The sequence below is a fragment of the Strix aluco genome, chromosome W (assembly GCF_031877795.1).
Source record: "Strix aluco isolate bStrAlu1 chromosome W, bStrAlu1.hap1, whole genome shotgun sequence".
Taxonomy (NCBI): domain Eukaryota; kingdom Metazoa; phylum Chordata; class Aves; order Strigiformes; family Strigidae; genus Strix; species Strix aluco.
In genome coordinates, this window is record NC_133970.1 from 1,816,666 (window position 1) to 1,841,661 (window position 24,996).

General features: G+C 42.7%; 1 protein-coding gene across 1 annotated transcript in view; it reads right to left on the reverse strand.

The window, feature by feature from the left end:
* The window catches only part of LOC141917708 (netrin receptor DCC-like), a 632,583-nt gene that overhangs the window by 14,052 nt on the left and 593,535 nt on the right, over positions 1 to 24,996 (reverse strand). The window contains exons 24-28 of the mRNA XM_074811102.1: positions 21,381 to 21,607; positions 18,376 to 18,492; positions 14,067 to 14,226; positions 12,964 to 12,965; positions 5,034 to 5,246 (exon numbers count right to left, since the gene is read on the reverse strand). Coding sequence (XP_074667203.1) covers positions 5,034 to 5,246; positions 12,964 to 12,965; positions 14,067 to 14,226; positions 18,376 to 18,492; positions 21,381 to 21,607 — 719 coding nt within the window. The remainder of the gene's footprint in view (positions 1 to 5,033; positions 5,247 to 12,963; positions 12,966 to 14,066; positions 14,227 to 18,375; positions 18,493 to 21,380; positions 21,608 to 24,996) is intronic.

The window sequence follows — 24,996 nt, forward strand, 5'->3', positions numbered from 1 at the left end:
TCAAACTGTTGTTATTTGAGATAATTATGGCCCAGGAGTCACTGCTTAATACCAATATACCCTTTTTTCCTCTTGATTTCATCCCTTATTTATTTGACTGTTAACTCATGGTTTTAACACTGGCTTTGCAAACCTTCAGTCTTATCTTGTTTTTCTGGTTCTTTTCTTACAATAGCTATAGGGGAAAAAAAAAAAAAGCCACACAAAAAACACCTCACAGAGCTCATTTTCTTATCAGGCTTTCTTATCCCCTTTGGTAATGAAAACAGTGTGGGGGTCAGCCTGGATATGGGAGGATTTGTATTAATGTCCAGGCAATATCCAGCTTGCTGCTTTTTACACAGGGATGTTGACTGCCAGATTTCTTCACCTCACTCTCTGCTTTTACTCCCCAAACCTTGAAAATACAAGATTTTTTTCCAAAAAAGAGGTAAAGAAATCAATCCGGAGCAGTTCATCTGCAGTGCAACCCTTCCCCTGCGCTCCCAGCCCAGCCACTTTGGGGCATGACAGCTTGGCAGGAGGAAGGAAAATCAAGCTCAATTTTGCTGTATAATAAAGCGTTTTTTAGCTCTGGGGTGTCACTTGGTGGAATACCAAGAAGACGACAATTTGGGGTTTTTTTGAGGAGCAGCGACAGAAAAAATGCAGCGTTTTTACAGCCTCACAAAAGATACAGGAGCCTGAAAAGGCTGAAGTTTTAGAATGTGTCACAATATAAAAACCACCACTTCACAGGCGGTGTTTTCTATCACCTCACACTTGCTTCTGCAGAAGAAAAATGACCTCCTAATTCAGGTTCATTTAAAGTGCAGCTGATCATCAAGACCTAAAAGGAATTTTCATTTGTGAGGGTAAAAAAAAAGATCTTTCCTGTCCATTTGTGGAATTTATGTCAGATCTATAATGCAATAACCTCAATACTCCATCAAACATTTTCTATTTAACCTGAAAGGGGACTAAGTCAAATCACTTATATGCCTATGTGTATGATTTGCAAAGAGGAGCCTCAGTGGGGATTGGAAATACCATGGAGTGATTTTCACGCCTTCAGAATAAGTATTAGGAACCTCGAGTGCTCGATCACAAAGCAGTGATGAAAAGGTGAGATCTCCTATAAAATATCAACGGGAAGGGCTTAATGTGAAGAGTCCAGATTTACTGGGCTCAGGCAAAAAAACGAAAGGGAAAAAAAGAAGAAAAATGGCAGATTTAGCTCTGGATTAGGCTGATGTCATGACCCAAAACCAGGAGCACAGCCTTTTAAATATTTATTCATATCCTCATGGCACAATCCCCCACAACTGAATAATGGTCTCTGTATGTCTTTTTTATGAACCATATGATAGAGTTTAACAGCTAATTATAATGCCACTACAGAGATATACTGAATAGATAAAATATTAGAGGAGATACCTCCTTTTAGCATCAGGTCAATCAAAGCCAAGAAAAAGCCCTGTGCTCATCTATTCTCTGGGCAAGAGCCAAAAATTAATTTTGAAACTAATACTGCATGAGGGCCAGTGTTAGACACCAACTCCAGGACTACCATCTAAATATACAAATATACAAATACATCTGGAGCTTCAGCATGAGGTTGGTGGTGGAGCTGGTTGAGGACCAGAGGACAGCGCTGCAGGGCATTTCCATAGGGGCTAGTCTTTAAAAGGAGATATAATGGCATCCTGGCTTGTACCAGCACTAGCATGGCCAGCAGGGATAGGGAAGAGATCTTACCCCTGGACTCGGCACTGGTGAGGCCGCCCCTCGATGAGTGGGTTCAGTTTTGGGCCCCTCACTCCAAAAAGGCCATTGAATGACTCGAGCGTGTCCAGAGAAGGGCAACGGAGCTGGTGCAGGGTCTGGAGCACAGGTGTGATGGGGAGCGGCTGAGGGAACTGGGGGGGTTTAGTGTGGAGAAGAGGAGACTGAGGGGAGACCTCATGGCCCTCTCCAACTCCCTGAAAGGAGGGTGCAGAGAGGGGGGATGAGTCTCTTGAGTCAAGGAACAAGCGCCAGGCCAAGAGGGAATGGCCTCAAGCTGCGCCAGGGCAGGGTCAGACTGGCTCTTAGGAAGGATTTCTTTGCAAAAGGGGTTGTTGGGCATTGGAATGGGCTGCCCAGGGCAGGGGGGGAGTCCCCATCCCTGGAGGGGTTGAAGAGTCGTGTTGACCCAGCGCTGAGGGATCTGGTGGAGTTGAGAACAGTCGGTGTGAGGTTCATGGTTGGACTGGAGGATCTTCAAGGGCTTTTCCAACCTAGACGATTCTGTGATTCTGTGATAAAACTCATAGGGCTGAAGGGAGGGGAGTCTGCAAACCAGAAATGAAGAGATTCCAAGGGAAATCGCCAGTGAACTTCAGGTTTCTGCTTTTTAAAGTCTTTGCTGGAAACCTCTGGATCAATCTCTACAGTTCTCTGCTGCTTTCTCCCCTTCTGAGTTCTGCAGGATTGGTCCGTTAGTTATGTATGGTGTGAAGGGGTGAGACACCTGATTGGCGTGGATTTAAAAAATAGGACAGCAAAGCAAATAGTATTTAATTGGTTTAAATTGGTTTTAATTGGTTAAGTGACGATGAGTCCATTACTTATTGCCCTATTACTCTACAGCTACCTGAAAGGAGGGTTCAGAGAGCTGGCGATGAGACTCTTTAAGCAAGTAACAAGTGATAGGACAAGAGGTAATGGCCTCAAATTGCGCCAGGGAAGGTTTAGACTGGATATTAGGAAGTATTTCTTTCCAGAAGGGGTTGTTGGGCATTGGAATGGGCTGCCCAGGGAGGTGGTGGAGTCCCCATCCCTGGAGGTGTTTAAGAGTAAGGTTGACTTAGCGCTTGGGGATATGGTGTAGTTAGGAACTGTCAGTGTTAGGTCAATGGTTGGACTGGATGATCTTCAAGGTCTTTTCCAACCTAGATGATTCTGTGATTCTGTGAAATACTGGTGAAATGAAACGCTCTTCCTTGACATCTCTTTTTCAACGTTTTCTCTCTCCACCCCCATTTTAAGTGAAAAGAAGCAAGATCTGGCTTCCAGAGGAGAGGGATTCAGGAGTGGGTACTGAAAGAGCAACCTCGTTTTGAGGGATCATGTGCAGGACCAGGATCAGTTCTGCACAGCCCACTGCCCGGAGGCACAAAGAGAAGTTCACATTTACAAAGGAAACCTTTCTACGAGAAATTGGTAAAGGAGACAACATCAGTCTGGCTAATGACTCTTGAGGACAAGTACATTGAGAAATGCAAGAGAAACTATACGTAGAGACAAATAAATAGCCCCCAACACCACAAAATAGCCAGAGGCAGATCAGCAATGAAGTTATACACAATTCTAAAAAGTAAAAATCATGGTTTCAGTATAACAGTGAATATAATATTTTGAATGCCATACATAACCCAGCAACATGCTTTCGTCTGTGTGACAGTCTGGAAAAACAGATTTTTTCATTGCTTTAGCATTTGTTTTATTTATTCCCATTGCTTTATGGTAGATTATCGCCATAAACTTTCAGTTCTTAATTTTACCTAATAACAGAGTTCTACACATCATTTGTAGGAAACATTGCATCTGCTTACGTGAGATTACTTACTCTAAAAAAAGGCAATTTTATTTTTCAGGAGGACGGGATTCTTTATGAAGATAAGTAACATGCCCCGACTTCATCTCTCTTTACCGCGCCTCCCAATTATAACGGTTAAAATGCAAATTCTGATTGACTTGGAGAACAAATAGTCCTTTTGAGGTAACCAGGCTTACTCACTGCAGTAAGACAAGTAGAATTGGATCTTCATAAAGTAAAATGCAGTCCTACATAAAGATGAATGGACTCTGTTATATATAAAAAATAATTCAGCAGCACTATTTGGCAAAAGCAGTTCTCCAATAAATAAGGATTTATCTACTTCTGTCTGCTGTCAGAAACTGGATTACTTGCTGATGGATAGCAGGTGCTTCCAGTAAAAATGCAGAGATGTTTTGGTAGCTTGTTTGTTGCAAACATCGACCTAACATATGCTGTATGGTAAGAAAGCTACGCTCGGAAAGCAGTATTAGAATGGAAAAGAGTAAAGCTGAAATCTCAAAGGTTGTCTGAGCCAAACTGGAGATTATCCAAGCTAAAGGAGTAGAGCAAACAGTTAAAATGAGATACCAGTCTGCAACCACCCCCTTTTTTTTTTTTTTAATTCTCTTTAATAGCACTAGTATTTAGGGTTACCAAGGCAAATAGTGTTACTCAAATTACACCACCTCACGTGAAGAACAATTCTAGCGCCGGGCCCACTTTATGAACAGAGCAGATATCAGATATATCACACAAATGTTCTCATTTGATCCAAGGGTGGATTTTTAAACCAGCTCTCTAGAAATGGTGCTGCTCTGGAAACAAACCCAGAAATGAGCCGGAAAGGCAGCGTTCCCTCTTGCTCTGCCGTGCCCCCCACCCGTGACCGAATGTTTCGCTACAGCCATCCGCAGCCGTTTAACCTTGAAACCAGCCCACAGCTTCATTCAACAGTAGCACTGTTCTAAAGCCTTTTTTTTTTTAGAAAAAAAATATAATAATTTTCTTTCTCTTGCTTGCACGCTCGCTATTTAATTTTTAAGTAGTTTGCACACTGGAGTGGATTGCAGTCAGTCCTTTTCCAGCATACATAAATAGTCCTTTCATTATCAAAAAGCCAAGCCTTGAAAGAAGAGTCAAGCATTTGGCACTGGTTCAAGTTACTGTAGCATAACAGGAGACTGGAAACAAGACCAAGTGATTAATTTGGCATCTCATTTAATTCATTTTTATCACTTACTTGTTAACTCTGATTTTAAGCTATTGCCTTCTCCTGAATTTTTATTCCAGATTGTCAGAATGAAATACTGGATTATTATCATAAAAGTGTATATACCCAGTTTCCATTCTGTGTGCACTTACAGATATTTCTTCAAGGTATGGGACAGCCTTGTGCTCTCTATTTTCTCACGAATTGCAAGTCAGTGCTTCGGATGGGTTTTACTGGAGACGGTTCCCCCGTCACTCTTACCTGTTTGAGACAGAAGTGGTGTATAAGGGACTTTCGGTTCTATTGCACTCATGGGCGGAGGTAGCAAGGGGTTGGCAAAGCTGCGGAGAGGGTGAGTAGGGCGGACGCAGGCGGTGGGGATGGTTCTGCTCGGGGCATCCTCGGTGTTGGAGTGCTCAGGCTGCGTTTGTGGCAGCAAGGACGGCTGCTGTGGTGCTGGTCCTTCGTTAACAGCTGCAGGAGAACAGTCCAAAAAAAAAAAAGGAAACCAACAGACTATTATTGATGTATTTTTTATGTTCCATTTCCTACTTTTATGGTCATTTTCAACAGAAGGGACAGCGTTAGACTCCACCCTCCAAGAAGGTGCAGGAAATGTGTGAACAGTTCCATCACAAGTTATTGGCAGATGAATTAAAAAGCAGATGTTGCTCAGAGTGGCCGTGTGCCATTTGAAGCTCAAAACATCTTCCTTTAAAAAAAAAACAACCAAACCAACAAACCCCAAGCATGATATTTTTATCTCCTTCTCTCTATCTTTCCTCTCTATGTGCTTTTAAATATTAAAAATCAATAAATACATTAATACATCATACGGAGATTGAAACAAGGTATGACTATGGAAACTCGTTATGTTCAGCATGACGGTACTCTTCCAGTCATAGTGGAGAAAAGCTGGAGACAAAGAAAGAAATTAATTTCCCCATAACCAATCACCAATATTGTTTTTCCTTGAGACAGCTGTAACATTTAGTGTGCCAAAGCAGTAGGCTGCTGCTTTATTAGCCTATATACAAAGTCAATTCTTCAGAGATTTAAATGTTCCATGGCAACCTTCTAATATAAAAGACAGCTTCCCTACGTTTGGCTGTGTTTCTTAAAAGAAGTTTTCAGTATCAACCTCTGTCATGGACTTTCCATGCTAGAAAACAGAAGCAAAGAGCTGAAGTATTAATGAAAACAAAGGCTGAGACAAACAGAAAAACCCTTTATTTCCACAGCCCTCTAGAAACTCATGTTGTACGCAAGCTATAAATTAAAGCATGATTTATGGTTGTATAGGAGTTCTCAGGATGTATACGGTCTCCAGTTTTGTCTAACATCACCGTGAATGCAGAAAAAGGTGATTTGTGAACTGAGTTCTCTTAAAACAGATTACATGCAAAATTTTCTGCTGGCGTAGTCTAAAATCAGAGTATCTTCTACGGAGCGTGTACAGTGAAGATGTTGCGTAGGAGGAGGGATGGAAGAAGACAGCAAGAGAGCTGGGGATGAGTGTCTTTAACCAAGTAGTAAGCGATAGGACAAGAGGTAATGGCCTCAAATTGCGCCAGGGAAGGTTTAGACTAGATATTAGGAAGTATTTCTTTACAGAACGGGTTGTTGGGCGTTGGAATGGGCTGCCCAGGGCAGGGGGGGAGTCCCCATCCCTGGAGGGGTTGAAGAGTCGGGTTGACCCAGCGCTGAGGGATCTGGTGGAGTTGGGAACTGTCAATGTTAGGTTAATGGTTGGACTGGATGATCTTCAAGGTCTTCTCCAACCTAGACGATTCTGTGATGCACGCTCGCACATCCCAATGGCGTTGCCCAGATTTACGGTGCTGCTCTTCACCTAACACTGACTCTTGAAGAGAAACTCACTGCTGCTGTTTACACCGGGAAACGCTACTGTACCACATTATTCAGGCTTTAAGAAGTTTAAGAAAATAAACAAAGAGAGAAAAAAGAACTGCAAAGAAACCAGATTATTTTGTTCTTGTAAGGGAGCTGTATTTGGAATAAACTAAAATCTCTTCCTGACCACTATGCTTACCACAACAAGCCGAACTAATTAAGAATTAATTACAAGGAGGACTCAGAAGTGTAAGTCCGCTGCGGTGCTTTATGAATGGCAGCAAGAAGTTCATTTCCCCACGCCACCGGAAAGAGCCCGCCACTGCTGTTTTGTTCCTACCGCAGGAGAAGAATAAGTGAATTGAACTGGCAACACCATCTTTTATCTTCTTTTCCAAATCCTGCATCGCGAGCGCTGTTGAGCTTCCTCAGAGCTCAGGTCCGTGGCCTCTCCCCGCTCCTGCCCCGTCGCTCCAAGGAGCAGCCCTGGAGCAAGTTCTCCTCTTGGGGAGAGTGCCCGCAAAGCCTGACATTATTTGCAAGCAGAACAGTGGAAGGAAGGAAACTGGTTAGTGAAGAGCCTGATCACAACAGGAACTTACTTAATTTGAGCACGTTAGTGTTGTCCAGTGTCTCCACGGTATCTATGCCAGCCAAGATGGCTCACAGCACAACACTTAATCAAGCAGGAAACAGAAATCTAGGAAAAGCTCAACCTTTTACTGAAGAAAACAACCTTTCTGACACATAGATATCAGACTTAGTTATTATACTGGGACCCAAAACGCTCCAGAGGATCTGGTTTCTTTCAAAGCCTGCTGCAACAACCAGAACTCATTGTGCAAATAACATGCAATTACACAGCCAAGTCAAATCTCAAGGCATTTTATAATAATTAATGTCAAAGTATATAAGTAATTACAACCTACTAAGTGGCAAAACAATTTTGAAAAATGGAAATGAGGATTTCTCCTCATTTCCACAGCCCCATTGCTTGTTCCTATGGCAATACCGCAGACATCCCTGGCAAAATTGCACACTGCGGATAGGAAACCAACTACAGGATCAGACCAAGGTCATAATCATCTACGGTTTGTAAAGTTTGCTCTTCTGTGGCTCATTTTCCTTGTTTTCACCTTCAAGGCTCTTTGCGTTATCATGCCATTGCCCTAGCTCTGCTTTTCCATTTCCTTCCTTGCCCAGCAGACCCCTCTCTTTTCTTCTCCAAGGACTAAAATTCTCCTTAAGGAGGCCAGAGATACTGAGGTTATTTGTAACAGGGTAGAGCAGGAATGATAATTTATAGCTTTTCCCACTCTTACTCACTGCCTACACATTCAATAAAGTGTCACAGCGTGTTGCTGCTCTAGGCTACCATAGGCATTGGACTCTTCTCTCCCTTCACCCTGTCCTAGTCAAGGAAGATGTACAATAGTATGTGAGTCTCACAGAGGTATGCAACTGAGGTTACAATGGAGCAAACCCTTGGTGGGGTCTGGCTTAAAGTAAAAATAAAGCCTTTTGTCTATGCTCTCAGCCTCAAAACATCTTTCAACATGTTGGTCAAAGTCTGAACTTCCTATGGAGCCCAACACTTTTCATTGTGGCCTTAAGGACAGTTCTTTTGAGAGGCTCTTGACCTCTTTGGAGAAATAAGGAAACCAGACACTTACTGCTCCTCGCCATCAAATACCTTCTTGGTATTTTCTGCAGCAGGGCTCTCAGATAACAAAGCTTTATCAGCTTTATCAGCTAGCATCAGCATAATGGTCTTTGCATTAAAAGTCTATTAAATTACTGCTTTACTGTATGGGTATGTTTTATCTTAAAGATTTAGTTGTAAAACCGGAGACCTACATAGCCATTATTCCATAAAAGAGTTCGGGTTATCCTCTAGCTATTACTAAAGAGAAAGGTGTGATGACTCTATTAAAATTAGAAGCTAGAGTTGAGATTTAAATACTGAAGGTAGGTAGTCTAATGAAGGTGCTCCATGCTTGAGAAGACTTTTTTTCTAAAATAAGATGTGCATGCTTGCAAACATAATGAGAACCATCAATTTGCAATTCACGCAAGTCCCTGCAGGAGGAGAGGATGGATTGTTTATTTGAAGGATGGATGAAGATGAGCATATCACTACTGCTGCCTCCATCACCTACATCAATCCCCTGCCTAGCAGCCAGATATTTGCCTTCATACGCCTCAAGAGAAGTGCCCAAGAATTCTGATTATTTCCACCGATCCAATTATCACCTTATTTTTTTTTACAGAAAGTAGACTCCCAACTGACCTTTAAGATGAAGCAGATAATACCAAGCTGCATTCCAGTTGTGATCTTTTGCTCTTGAATTTAGGAAAATATTTTGCTATACATGAAGATCTGTTCTAAAGCCCAGTAAAACCAATTAGGGTCTCATTGCTTTGGAGAAACCTTGGATAAAGCCCTCCTTGCATTCATTTCACATGAGAGGAACACTGAGAATAAGCTTGCTTTGAATTCCAGTGGCCATGGACACCGAGCAGAAGAATAAATATCGTGTACAGAGTCCTTTGGTCTTCCCTTTGTTTTTGCATAGTTGTTGGTTGGTACAATGCTGTTAAGCAGTTTAATGAATTTAGGTCTCTGAACATATTTTTACATTGTGTATCTTCTACCTAAGAAGTAACACTGGAAATGTTCCCACTTGGGTTTGTAGCTATTGGCTCTGCCACAGTCTGAGGTACTGAAAAAGTCAATGCGGATTGAAAACAAAAGGTCATAACAATTCAAAGTACGTGGTGGTGGATGGGGACTTAAAATGACTGAACTTTATTCCTTATCTACTAATGACTTTATAGTTTGGAACTTATACAGGTTGTAAATATCATGTGACCAAGACTATATACCCATATGATGCTGACAAGGCCTCTATTCCTGTTGGGATCTTTGGATGATATTATAGCACAACCACTAATAATTTTTTAGCATTTTATTGTCAGGTTACTACTCTCACACAATTTTACGTACATCCCAAAGAATATTTTTGAGGAATACTTTTAAAAAATTACTAATCTAAAGCTGAATCATGGGAAAGTGGCAGAACCATTTTTAAACCATATGGGGTTAAATCCAAAGAATTACGTACTGAAAAAAAAAAAACCAAATTGCTTTGCTGATGATTCCATTTCTAGAGGAGAACAGAGGAAGTGAAGGGCTAAGCAGGACCCTACACACAACTCCAGTACAGCTCTCATCCCACTTCTGTGAGATTCTGTGAGATGTTGCAACCCCTGCTGAACCCAAACCGGACTGTTGAATAAAAATTAGAATTTACACGAAGTCTAGAAGGCAGCTTCTATGGTAGAAGGGATTTAAGGTTCCCAGCTGGATGAGCTCACTGCAGAGCCAGCTCCAAGATGTGCTCAGGAAATATTTCCTTTAGTGCCTCTCACTTTAACAGATTAGTGTACATAAAGTTATCTCCATTCCATAATACTTTTCTATGATAATCTCAAGCTATCAATATAATTGTTGTTTGATTGTTCTGGTTTACACAATTTTCAATCTTTCTTTTTAATACCAGAAAATAATATCTCTTTATTTTTAAAAATACATACTTTCTAAACATGGCCAAGTTTTCATCGTGTGGAGTGTTGGGGCAATACACCGATGCCTCTAAAAACGGTGCTGTTAGACCAGCCGTAGTGTTTAGGGTGAGCCTGATGAAAAGTGCTCTGCCTCCTGTAAAAGTGTGATCAGGATGGGACCACAACCTAGATCTGTTCATGCTGACCTGTGTGTGGATGGGGATGGGGCAGGATGGGGCTGGGGCCACCTCAGTACCTTCCAAGTGGGAGATGGTTTCCTCCAGCTCTCGTCTTTCCCTACTGGAGTCTCTGATAGCTCAGCATCTCCAATAGTTGTGGTAGAGGAAAAAACAAGAGCATCTTCTCTCTTCATAGAAATACAGACTGGTTTGGGTTGGAAGGGACCTTAAAGATCACCCAGTGCCAGCCCCCTGCCCTGGGCAGGGACACCTTCCACTAGCCCAGGTTGCCCAAAGCCCCGTCCAACCTGGCCTTGAACCCTTCCAGGGAGGGGGCAGCCACAGCTTCTCTGGGCAACCTGTGCCAGGGCCTCCCCACCCTCACAGGGAAGAATTTCTTCCTTAGGTCTCATCTAAATCTCCCCTCTTTCCGTTTAAAGCCATTGCCCCTTGTGTTATCCCTACATGCCCTTCCTTCTCTAACACATGGCAAACTAGGCACGTCACCATCTTCTCCTAGCTGCCTTGATAAAATTCTAAGCAGCGGGTGCGACAGAGCTCTGGAGAAGCCTGGAGGAGAAGGCAAGCCACGGGAAGGATTGCTGACCAGACAACAGGCATTTTATTATAGCTCAGAGAAGTTTTTTGTCTGGAAAAAAATTATATTTAACCATCGGATTTTATGGCTGGTAGTCAAACAGGCAAGATGGTTTATTATTCAAGCTCTAGCTGGGGCCTGACTCTCCTTCCCATTTTTTTCCATTTCCTCTTCAGCAGAACATTTGTCCTAAAGACAAGTTGCAGCACTCCAATTTTTGGGTCAATGAAAAAGGCCTTCAGAACCAGAAGAAAGTGTTCAAGCACTGCCTGTATGACAGGATGCCAAGCAACACCCTCGCTAATGGCACGGTGTATGATTTATTCAGGGATTGCTACATCTTGATCAATAGGGTGCTCGGTCATGCAGTACCGCAGGTAGGCTCTGTCTCAGAGGAATTATTGCTGGGTATTTTTTTTTTTCAGACACAGCTGCAATTGGTCAAGTATCAAGTGAATTTTTCATCACTGAGGGGTAAAACACACACAAAAAAGCTTTACGTATTGTCTCTGCAGTCTCTTTAACCGCGAGTTGCTCTCAACCGCATGATCATGGAAACAGCCCCCAAAACAAACAAACAAACTCAAAGCGTTAAGAGTAATTTCGTTGATCTATCCCCATTCTCTGCTGCAGCGGGGTGGTCGGTGAGGCAGTGGGGGGTGAGCCACGAATGAAGCAGCTGCTTTTCGGTCGGATGCGCTGGAGATTGACCGCTCTTCCAGATGGGCTGACATCGCCAGCGCTGGCATCAACAGCACCGGTGCTGAGAAAAGCTTCAGGCATCATATTAGAAATATACTTTTATATCCCTTCATCCCTCCTCGGACTGAAAAGTAATGAACACTGCCATTATATAAACCCAGTGAACTGCTTGGCTGGTTCTGACAGTGTCAAGTGCCACTAGAAAACAAACACTATTTCCACGTCCTTGTCTGTGCCTTCGCTTCGTTGCCGTGGTGGTGAAAATGTAAGGCACAGCGAACGAAGAGAATATTTCATTTGGAGGCATTTTCTATGATCTGGGAGCTTTGGGAGTCAACAGCCTTCACCAGAGAGCACAAGGTTGCAACAGGTTGTCATTGCATGTTGTAGCGGGCTTAGATAATTTTCAAAATACCATGCAGCCTTGATTACCCAGACCTCAATAATCTGAAATAGCCGTTAGGCAAACAAGGCTACATCCACTGCTTTTGAATTATTTAATGGGAAATTTCCCAAATTATCTGAAATCTTCACTGCTTGAGCTTTTTCAAGGCCCATCAGGTCTTCTGAATAATTAAAGCTGGTTCGTACTCAAGCTTCTTGCAGAAAACTTTTGTGTATTAGCAATCTTCTGTGCAAGTCTCAAGCGTGCCACACTTGAAAGGCTTGGGCAAACCCGTACCTTTCTATACAGACCTACCCCCAGAACTGCCTTTGGATCCAACAGGATTTCAAAGACATTCCTCTGTTTGAAAATCTCATCTCCAGACTACTACAGGTGTAAAGTGAGTGGCTGCTTCAGGCAGAAGCTGAATGCACCAGGGATGTGTGATTTTGGGGGGGGGTCCCAGCCACTGCTCTGTACAGTATTTACCAGCTGAGCTCTCTGCACCCTCGAGGCATCAGCAGAACTCGGGAAACCTCCCCCACTTTGACAGTTGGACTTTGGATCTGAGGACTGAAGATGCTCAGGTCCTTTATCAGCAGGTCAGGATGATGACGACTGAGCAAAAAATTCAATCTTGTTTTTTTGCTTCTATCTCCGTGATGAGGCACACGACAGATAATTTTATTTTTTATTCCCCAACATCTAACGTATGGCAGGCAAGAAACTGAATCTACTTTGTTTCCGTGCGTTGCATCTGTGGTGGGTTTGGTATTAATTTAAGCAGCAGATCAAAACCTGATTATGCAAGCGAGGCCCTCCGGAGAAAATTGCCATCTAGCTTTGAAAAGAACTCAGCAACCACACTGAAGAGAGGGGAAATGGCATTAGGGGGATGACTAGAACACCTGAACCCACCTTTTACCTACAATCCCACCACTGGATTTCAATCACCGGTCCCCGAGGACCTGTCTGAACTGACTGAAAGCAACAATCAAATAGGAGGAAAAATCAGTCATTTCAAGATGAGCTCCCCGTGGACCAGCAGCACAGACTCTCCGCGATGTGAGAAAAATAGGTGTACCAGATTGACATTAATCTGTCAATAATTCAGACTTGATATGCAGTAGAGTTAAGGGAGAATGATAGGAAAATATGAGCCCTCCAACTATAATTAATATGCCAGAGCACGCTCGTTAGGCTCAAACAAAGAACAGATGGCTGCCGGTGCGGCTGAGGCTTACAAGGAAGTCGTGAAGGTGAGGCTGGGGGCTCGCGCTGCGTGCGTGTGCTTCCCCCCGATCGTGGTGAGGTGAGGAATAGTTATGGGAGCACACAAAACACCAATCTATTACTGCAGAGGAGCAAATGGGAATTAGAGAGCTCGCTCCAGAGAACAGACGAGGGGTGCGAGACGGGATAATGCTATTCACATGTGTAAAAGGATCTCGGAGAGGAACAAAAATCTCTTTTTCTACGTTCTCTATGCCCGCTACAATCGAATCAAGAAACAATTGGCTTAAATTTTAGCAAGTTAGATATTGAAGAAAATGTTTCTAGCAGCGAGGGCAGCTAAGCCTGGGAAGACACTGTGTGGAGAGGTCGTGTAAGTGCTATCACGGATGATTTTCGTGAGTGATGATACTAGATTCTGCCTGAAGAAGAGCCCTTGAAGCCTGCATTTTTCTGGGAAGATCCTTATGAATAAAGCAAAGGAAATTAAAGTACAGTGAAATGCCTGACTAGACCTGCAGAAAAGACAGGATTGGATTAGAGATGCGGTGACTTTTAACTTTTAAGGCGTTCAGTACAGATTGGAAATTGCAACTGGAGCTGCTGTTGGAGAAGAGGCAGCCCACAGCCAGTTGCTGTTACCAGACCAAACTTCCCCTGGCGCCCAAAAACCATGGCAGCATCGTTTTTGTTGGGTAGAATTTATACGTCCCAGTGCCAGAAAGCAACTAATTTCCAAGCACTTTAACAGCAAAGAGGAGAAGAAAAGCATGTACTGACTTCTTCCTGCTCCAAAGGTCCTGTCCACGGAGAGGGTCGGGAACGGCACCGGCCGAAGGGTGAACTGCGGGTGTGGGTATCCGCAGGTCGGGGACGGCAGGATCCCGGGGTACTGGGCACTTTCTAGTGTTGGCACTGGAATGGCACTGACCACAGCTGAAAGGAAAGAAGAAGAGAGAGACTAAATGAGTGGTTTTGGAAAATTAAAAAAAAAAAAAAAAAAGCCCTTAGAGGGTCAATAGGGAACCAGAAACGACGACATTTCCTCAGCAAAGTACCCGAACGCTCGGTGTAAATCATGCTTCTGCCCGCAGAATCCACATCTGTATACAGAAATATGCCTCTTCGGATAATTGCAGGTGCACTCTGCAATTACTTATCTGTAAAATTAAACAGCTTTTTGTCTGTGTTCCAGCTACTCAGCCACATTTTGAGCGGTGCCTTATATCCCCTGACAAATAAATGAGAAGGAATGGCTCGGGCAATATAAGGGCTTGTTTCAGTTGTCTAAGCCCAGGTCCCTGGTGCCATTTCTGATGCCTTAGGAGAGCCTGATGCCCTCAGGTGCTGTGCTGGGGGCATGTGGGCTCTTAAAACTCTTCCATCACCTCTGCCAGCTTCACCCCAACGTCCCTGACACCCTCGGATGTCCTCAACGTCACAGGACCCCCGTGTTTACCCATCAGCTGAGGCTGGCTGGGTGTCATTCCTCGCTCAGGAATGCCCAAGCCTGTAAGGAACGGGGGTGAGATGTGCCAGCAAAGCACTAGTCTGAAGTTGAAGTTGAGTTCTTAAGTTGAATTTAAGCTTTGATTTGAAAACCAGGATCACAGCGTGATGAATTCGGGCTTTCCTGTGAGTTATTGCCTTTATTTTCAACAATCAGTGCTTAAAGAGTGGGTGGTAATAACGCTATACAAATCATAAATGTCTTTGTAGCTTTCAGGAAAAATTTAGAAACTCTCATTAAAGTTTTGCCCAGCTAAACAATAAGCATTGAGGATAAGGTTTGGCTTACCGAGCACCTTTCACACATGAATTATAAACAACGTTGTAAACTTTAAGACAGTCATTACGACTACTTCTAGCTCCTACTACATCCATTACACAGTGGTGAAATGGGCTACCTGCCCAAGGTCACACAAGAAGTCACGGCAGTGCCGAGGGTATTTTCAAGCGTGTGGCTTTCCGCGAGCCAACGCTGCGCTTCCAGAGGTAACGGGCAAGTGTGGAGGTGAAGAAAACTCATGAAGAAATGCTAACCTGGGTGATTTGAGCTTCAGAGTTGTCTGGGTTCAATTCACCCACTCTTAGAAGAGAATTTCTACTTTTCAGGCATTTCATTTTGTCTGTGTAAGACATTTTTATTGACAATATTTATAACATTGCTGTTACAGTGAAAAATATCACTCTTTATTGAATCCTGTTAAAAAACAACTTGTTTTTCAAAGTCCATTTCTCCATTTCTTTTTTTGGGTGTAGATACCGAGCGCTCTCATTTTTAAAATAAGACAGGATTACTATTCATTGCAGTACTCTATTGTAGAGAAGCCAGAGAAAAGGTAACATCAAACATTTTCAGCAAATCTTTGCAATTTCAAGCAGATATGACAACAAATCTGGTCTGTCATAGCCTGTCAGCAATTGAATTTGCACTTAATATTGATATACTAAGACACTGAACGCAGAAATTCCCTGACCAAATCATGGAGCTCCCTAAACACTGGTCTACATTTAAAATGTACTGTATCATGGAAAAAAAAAAAAAAAAGCAGCACCCAAGAACAGCTTACAGAAATGACAAAGTAGGACAGTTTGAATTGTATTCAAGCACTCCAGAGGCTGCCAAAGCAACTGAGTCGATATGTTCATATTTCCCTGAAAAAAAGAAAGAATTGTGATTTTCTGCCATTTTAGGGAGGGGGATAAAGAGAAAAAATCTCCCCACAAAACGTAGCAGAAATCGGATTTATTCTGTGAGCATTTTATTTTTGTCTTCCATAAGTAAAGATTACAAAACAGAAAACAGGGGAAATACACCTACAATACTTGAATGTGATACCCTGCAAAGACTTTCTCAATCATTTCTCTCTATAAATACTCCTCTCCATACAACAGCCTTGGTGTTTGTGACTGCCTGTATTCCAGTAGCATTAGAGCCATCAAAGATATCACTAAAATCTTATCAAATTTCTCTGGTTTATGCTCCTTCCACTTCAGTAAGCAAAGGCGCATTATGGAGTATATTTGTTCTCAAAGACTGCAAATACTGATTGTTGAGAAGAGCGTGAATCCTTCCAGATTTGGTATTTTACAATTAATTGTATGTGTTTTTCACTTCAGAATTACAATGTTCCTTCTTCAATCTATTTAATCGCTCACTGCTGATGATTTCTTTCAGTATCAGGCAAACGGAGAGAAATTAATTAAAGTATCTAATCTGACAAAGCCTCAATTTTATCTTCCAGGGGAAAAAAAACATAGTCAACATAACTCAGCCTGCACAAATAAGGCTTCTATAAAGCTGAGTTTAATTATTTGCAAACAATCATAATATGCTGTCGTTGTAGATTAGATTGATACTGTTGAAAATACAAATAGAAAAGAGGACATCATTCCTCAAAGTGCAGCATATGGCCGAAAAAAATGGATAGGTTTAAGAGCGCTTTTATCTATAAGGTGTAGAACAATGTTGACTTGACTTTTACTTAACTAACGCTGCTACTGACCCATCCTAATTACAATTGATTTGGGTCTGATTTTGCTTACACCGCTACAAGTCTATTCATTTTCTCGGACTGTTGCTCTCCTTTGACCCAGGCCAAGCTAGGAGGAATCCCACTGAAAAAAAGGGCAAATTGCCCAATTGTGAGATTACTGTGGTTACAAGATGGGAATATTTCCCAGGACACGGCCAGCTGGTGTAAGAGCTTCCTCTGCCCCAACCCAGAGTCCTTTCTTCCAGGTCAAAAAGAGGGTGGAGACTGAAATGTGGTGCTATGTCCAGCCTAACATGTGAAGAACTGGAATTCAGTCTCTCCCCGGGCACCCTTGCAAGGGCTGGGTGCTGAGGCTGAGCAGCATGACCTGAATTGCACCCATAATGAACACAAATTAAGGGAACCAATACTGCTCCTCCTAAGTAATTTACTGAACAAAGGCATGGTAGGTTATTCCCTCTCCTCTCCTTCATTCTGTTCCTTCTATTTTTTTTTTTTTTTTAATATATCATTTGTGACGTGCCCTTCCACAAACCTACAAATAGGCACTTATATTTAACCCATCAGAGCTAGACAGAAATTTTGTGATGAAATGGATTTCTGTCAGTATATGCTCAATTTTCTTACCTCAGACTATTTACACAGCTATACCAATTCCTACAGATTTTTGATCAGATCTATTCTATGAGGTCAAAGGTAGAACTTCTAGCTAAAAGCTGAGAGCCACCAAAAGACTGATCAGAGGAAAGGTGGAGACCCAAAGCCTCATCCTCCACTGGGAACTTGATCAGTGCCAAACCCTCTCTCTGGTGCCTGCAGGCTCTCAATTATCCCTTTCTTTTGCTCAGATGTGAAACAAGGTCACTTCAGAAATTCTGAGAAGTTCTGCAGGATGGGAGAACCTATCTAATGCTCTCCAGCCTTTCTGTGTACTTTGTTGCTTTGAAAAAGATGCACTTCATCTATGAAATTTGTTCAATGATAAATGCACTGTGGTCACTAAAATGTAACACCTATTAAAAATATCTTTTCTCCTCATTTACGTGGCTTTATAAGAGAGCTGCACCATATTAAAAAAACATAGGTTTTTAATGTGTGTGGCCAACTACAATAGACAAAAGAAAATATAGCATAAAACTGCAATAATGTCCAGCTGATTGCAATTATTAATAATAGTAATAACATCACAATTTACATCTGTGTATTGCAAAGCCTTGTGCTCTGGCAGCTTGAACCCTTACCCCTGTTTTTAAAGTTTTATAGCAGGGAGAGAGAGGAAATTATCCATCACTATCCACCTGGTAAAAATAGAAACGATGGCTCTTAGGCTTAGCCTGGGCTGAGTCTCGCAGAAGTATGATTACTGAACTCTCTCCGTAGTTTTTCCACTGATGCGTTGTGAAGCCCTGGCAAGTTTCCAGGCCTTATTTTTTTTTTTTTTTTTAGACAACGAAAACATTGCTGATGTTATTTAACTTCATGAGGCATAACTAGATCATATTTGAAAGATCGTGTAAGATCTTCAGCTGAGTGAGTATGGCTTGGGGGGTGCAGAAAGGGGCTGGGAGAAGGTCCCAGTACTCACGAGGGTTGTTTGGTTGTGAATCCATGGGGATCATGAGCTTGGCACGGGTGGCTCTGCGGGCAGCAAGTGAGCGCTCTAATGTGGACATGCTGCTTCCAACATCTTCTGTCTCAGGACCTAGAGAAAAACAACGCAGTGGCTTAGTTGAAGATGCTGTAAATGATTCATAGAATCACAGAATGGTTGGGGTTGGAAGGGACCTTAAAGATCACCCAGTGCCATCCCCCTGCCCCGGGCAGACACACCTTCCACTAGCCCAGGTTGCCCAAAGCCCCGTCCAACCTGGCCTTGAGCCCTTCCAGGGAGGGGGCAGCCACAGCTTCTCTGGGCAACCTGTGCCAGGGCCTCACCACCCTCACAGGGAAGAATTTCTTCCTTACATCTCATCTAAATCTCCCCTCTTTCTGTTTAAACCCATTCCCCCTCATCCTATCCCTACACCCCCCAATCAAGAGTCGCTCCCCCCTTTCCTGTAGCCCCTTTCAGTCCTGGGAGGCCGCTCTAAGGTCTCCCCAGAGCCTTCTCTTCTCCAGCTGAACCCCCCCAACTCTCTCAGCCTGTCCTCACAGGGGAGCTGCTCCAGCCCCCTGATCTCTTCACCTTATATCTCGCAAAAAGATCAATAGGCTTTTTAGGATTCAGTTATTTTAACCGATCATTAAATGTCACCCCTGCAAAGAGCTGCACAGACTTTTGGCTGCCTTTTCTGAATAAAATTATTGTTTGCATTTTTCTGTAAGAGAATTAAGATATCATGTCCCCTTTTTCTTTGTCTCTGAAATTATCCTGAAAACACCACTCACTTCATAAAAATATGACATTTTCCTTGTAACTACCCTGTTATAAACTTATTTTAAGAATCAAGCATCAAGACCAGAAAAATGCTGCATAAGTGCAGGTATCTACAAATCCTGGCAGCCAAAAACTGGCCTTTGAAATACATCTGAAGGGTGAAAACGACCGTCCTTGTCAGATGCCACCAAGTTCTAAGTCTTGATTGTCCAGACTACAGACCCAGTAATTCACAGTGGCTCCTCCAGCCTGTGCATCTTGTTTTTTTTTCTACAGAAACCATGGCAAGTTAAAGATTTGCCTGGATCTTCCCCTTATTTGGTCCACACCTTGCACATCTGCCTCGATCAGAGAGCTGAGATACGCTGCCTAATGTCCAGTCCAATTTAAAACTGTCCCAGCAGCTACATATATTAGACTCTCTGTTTAGGTATTGAAATATGGATGCTTGAATTTAGTCACGTTAGTATAGAATATTTGAAGTATTTAAAGATTCTAGAGGTTACACTGGTCAGAAGAAAAGTGTGCTTGGAAGTGGATGTTTGGTGGCATGAATTGCAATGGAAAAAAATCTGTATTTCTCTCTTCATACCTTGTCTCACATGAACCTTATATTTATGTTAGTTTTGCTATTTTAATAAACCATGGATGAAATCAGTTTGATACTGTCATACAGGTAAGCTTAAGACCCACTCAGACTATTCATCTCTGATGTATCCAAGTAAACGCATATTCCTTAAAAAAAAAAAAGATTTGCATGAAAAGACTATTTTTTTTTTTTTCCCCCAAATCACTCTTCTCTGAATTGCAGGACTGAAATGCCAAGTCTTCTATCGATGGCCATTCAAAGAGCTAATTGCTAGTGAAAAGCCATGGGCAGTATTACTGAACTGTGGATTACAGAATGGAGAGAACATAAAGGCATTTATTTACGGTCCAAGATGTTTACACATAAAACATCCAGCCCAGCCTTTGTCATTAACTTGCTCATATGCTGTGATGACTTCCTACCACGCACTCGATTGCAAGCCTACTGCAATCAATGGAGCTCTCACATTGATCTTTCTAGGCCCTGGATCAGCTCTGCTGATCACCAGCAATATCTGTTTAGGCAGAGGGAATCTTCTGGTAGTGTTTTCCCAATGTCTGATATAACGAGGACCTTTGCGTTAAAACCAACAGAAATCATTGTCGTAATTTTCTTCTACATAGTAAACTCTCAGCCCAAACCACAATGTCAGAAAAAGAAAATTAGATTCATTTAGAAATTTGAAAACTGCTCCTTTTAAACTTTTCTTCCCCTGCAAAAACAGGAGCTACAGAACAGGGATAAAACCAGCAGTGGCATCTGAAAAAGTCACCTTCATTACTTACAGCCCCAACCGATATTCTGGAGTTATTTCACTCTGTCACCCACAAGCAATGTGTTCCTGATGAACTCAAGACAAATTCATCCCCCTCTGTACACGCCACCTGCCTCTCCCAAGACTTTCTATCATTATGGTGGAAAAAATGTTATCAGCTCAAGTGAAACCTGTGATGTGCTGTGTGCACTAAGGTTAAAAAAAGGAGGAGGAAACTTCACCGAAACCATATTTTTCTTACAGAATGTCTACCTTCATATCTGTAAGTTTTCTCAGTCTCCCTGGCCCAAATTCTGCTCCTGGTGATGCTGCTGACCTTCTTCCTAATCATGTTTTCCCTCGGCTCCATTTTTTATTTCTTTTTTTCCCCACTTACTTCTCCATGCCTCCTCTCTTTCCTCTCCTTTTCTCTTCGCATGGTATGCAAATTCGATAACATTTGACTTCCAGTTGAATTCCTGAACTTCAAAAATTAGAATGGTGTAAAAATCAAAACTGATGGGGTTTCCCCTACTTTGAAACCACTGCAAAAATCATCTAGGAACATCTCTCCCAGCACCCATAGCAGAGCTACAAATTCTTCCAGTTTCCTCCTGGATCTTGCCAGGTTTTGCCCTCTGTCAGAGACTCCACATGCTGGACTGAAGTCACTAACCACCAATATTGAATTAATTTAAGTAAAATTTACATGTTGGTGATGGAGAAAAAAAAAATGAGTATATGGAATGGGGTTGGACTAGATGACCTTTAAAGGTCCCTTCCAACCCAAACCATTCTATGATGCTGATTTCCCCACATCTAGAAGTGAAACCCAGCCAATTTCTGTCTCCTGCCCTCAGAGCCCCTCACCAGGTTGCGGGGTGCTCTTGCTCCCCAGCTGCGTTTCCGACTGGCTGTGGCTGACGGGGGTGATGTCCTGGCAGCTCTGCATCGGTGAGTCCCTTCCTGCAGGGTCCGAGCCCGTTGGCTTCTCGATGTTCTTCATCTCCATCTCCTCGTGATGTATCCACAAATCGGGGGGTCTCAGGTCCTTCTGGCTGCCCTTCCTTTTACCAGCGCTGTGGGTTGCACGTTTCCTGCAGCAAAGAAAGATCAAAAGTGACACGTAAGAATGTTTTTCCCCTTCACGAGACTAAAAGAGTGATGTCTCCTCATTGGAGTCTTTCTAAGGAACCCCTCTGGTTGTGTCCTTCAAAGACACCAATTATCTTGGTGTGGTCCTATGTTTCTTGGAGTTTTCTCCAGGGGATGGGCCTAGGGCTCGGCAAGGTGGGTCTTTTTTTTGCACCAACTGGTGTAGAAACTGGGGAAAACCACTCTTCCTGGAACAGAAGGGAAGTGTCCAGTTTCATCTCAGGAAGAGCAGCACTCGTGGAGGGTCTGCATCTAAAAACAGCGACTGAAAACTGCTGAGCGCGCTTCTACTGAGTTATGCGCATCTTAAACCTTCCATAACTGTGTGCAGCATATGTCGTATTTATTTAAATATACACTAAAGTAGTTTTTTTATTACAGAAAAGCTCAGAAATCCAGAGTAACATTTCCCAGAGCAACATTAAGTCTCCTCTCTTTATGTACAGGTATTACATGTTGGTGGGCCACCTTCCCTGGGGATGACACCGTGCCATGAGGGGATGGCCCTGCTCTGCTGCTCTCAGACTTTCACCTCCCCTTGACTACACAGGCTATTTATAACAAAATACACGTTTTTCTATTCTAAAGAAAAAATACGCTCCTTAAATATGGAGTAAAATGTCTAATTTACAGCTGTAGAGAAAGTCTTTCCAGAAATCTATCAATTTAAATTACTCTGAAAGAACAGTTTTCTGGCTTATTGTTAGTGTTTTTGCTCAATAATCCAAAAGAATTCTTACCCCTGGTTTTTAACTTTGTACATCTCAATGTACTTTGTGAAAGGAAAGTAATAATACTGTCTGCCAAGGAAAGGTAGAAATACTTGTGTATACAAAAAGCTGCTGGCAAATATTTTCAAATTCACGTGCACTTTCAGGTAACAAAAAAAGTAAACCTTGATTTCCAGGGGCACTGAGTGCCCTCAGCTACTTGTTACACCCGTCATATGCTCACCCCAAAAGACAGCTCTGCATCTCCTGAAGGGAAGGCTTTTTCCCAAATCCACGGAAAGCAATGCAAAACCTCTCCTAGTGTCCTGAGGACTTGTGCTTTACACATAATTTCACAGAATCACAGAATCATCTCGGTTGGAAAAGCCCTTGAAGATCATCCAGTCCAACCATGAACCTCACACTGACCGTTACCAACTCCACCAGATCCCTCAGCACTGGGTCAACCCGACTCTTCAACCCCTCCAGGGATGGGGACTCCCCCCCTGCCCTGGGCAGCCCATTCCAACGCCCAACAACCCCTTCTGCAAAGAAATCCTTCCTAAGAGCCAGTCTGACCCTGCCCTGGCGCAGCTTGAGGCCATTCCCTCTTGGCCTGGCGCTTGTTCCTTGGCTCAAGAGACTCATCCCCCCTCTCTGCACCCTCCTTTCAGGGAGCTGTAGAGGGCCATGAGGTCTCCCCTCAGCCTCCTCTTCTCCACACTAAACCCCCCCAGTTCCCTCAGCCGCTCCCCATCACACCTGTGCTCCAGACCCTGCACCAGCTCCGTTGCCCTTCTCTGGACACGCTCGAGTCATTCAATGGCCTTTTTGGAGTGAGGGGCCCAAAACTGAACCCAGACATCGAGGGGCGGCCTCACCAGTGCCGAGTCCAGGGGTAAGATCCCTTCCCTGTATTTGTGTAGGTGTGCTCACATAACTGCCCTTCCTATCACACGCCGCACGCAGGATTGTGGAAGGTGGCATGGGATTATTTTACCAAAAAAAAAGCTTGAGGAAATTTTAAACTTTAAGAAATTCCAATTGGTTGAATCAATTTCTGGTCTTTGCTAAATTTTCTCAGCCTGATCTAGAAAGCAGGAGATGCGTGTTACAACTACGTGCACCACCAAACATTTTGCTTTCGAGAGAAGGAACAAACACACCCAATAACTTAAAATGTCACCGAGGGAACAGCCCTGCCTCATCCCCAGAAGCTGATGGCAATGAGAGTTTAATTTAGCAGAACTATCGCAGTCCTCAAACTGCGAAAAACCCTTAAAGGCAGAAATTGTTTTAGGTCCTTTGAGTGGTTGGTACCCCAAAAGCTCTAAAGATTAATTTTCAAATGTGATCTGGAAAATTAGCAGTGGAGGCGAGGCTGGGGTTGTTCAGAGATTTTGGTTTACAGCCCACAAGAAATAAGCGTGTTGGCTTCTGGTCATAATTATTTCCTATGTTTAGTCTGTTACTTGCTAATTGCCAAAACTTAATAATTTAAAATGATAGTATTTCAAAGAACAGGAAAAAAAAACAACCATGGAATAAAGTCAGTTCTTTAATGCCTTCTTGCACAGACCCAGTACCATCCTGATTAGCACCTACAAGAATAATTATGAGCACTTTCATTCAGACCTTAAGGTATAACCCACCTGAAGTTAAAAATTCTTTCTGTCTCATTCAAAAAAAAAGACCATAATTTTGGTTCTAAACAAGGAATTACTTTCTTCACTTTGGGATACAGCAGCTTTTTTGTCACTTTCAATTGAAAATAATTCACTTCTCCAGGCTTGAGCTAGGCAAGAGAAATTTCAGCCCCAAAGTAATTTTATACACAACTCAAAACAGGGGGTTATAACGAATGTGTCATTCCAACCATAACTACAAACCCGCTACAGGAATGATATCATTTAAAAATATATGCAATGATCTAGCCCAGTTTGCATTGTTTTTTCTCACAAATTATTGATGTTCTGACAGCCCGTGAGTAGCAAATTGAATCAGAGCCAGGAATGCATACGAAAAGGTCATCAATAACAAATGAAAATAAATCCTCCCCTGGAATGTGTTGTTTAGAAAATACAGAAGTTGAGGCTCGGCCTCTAAAAACGCATCCACCCTCAATTTCAGAGGGAGGCAAGCTCTTTGCTGCACCAGACAAGCACATGACATCTATAGAAGACAAGTCATAAACGCTTCACCATCGGCTTCAAACCTCCGCTGCAGCGATGGAAAGCGATGCTTCGGAAGTTCGTGTGGAGATTTACAGTGGGATTCAAATTTAGTCCATTACCCGTTTTATAACTGGAGCAGGGATGGGGAAGACAAGGAGTTTGGAATTGAAAAACTGATCTCAGATGGCAGCGTTTTGTTGTTCAATTATTTTACAACATCCAACGCATCCAGCTTGCATACCATAATGATTATTTTTTTTTTTTCTAAGGATGGATATAAAACCAGAGTCCAGCTCTGCCCTTAAAATATATATTATGGTCATGCAATCTTGAAAAATGATAGAACTTACGCTGTACTTTCAAAATATATAAACTCTCTGGAGACAAAACTCTTTCTTGTTGTCTATAGTTTCCAGCACAACGCTCCCTGGGTCTTCAGCCATTATA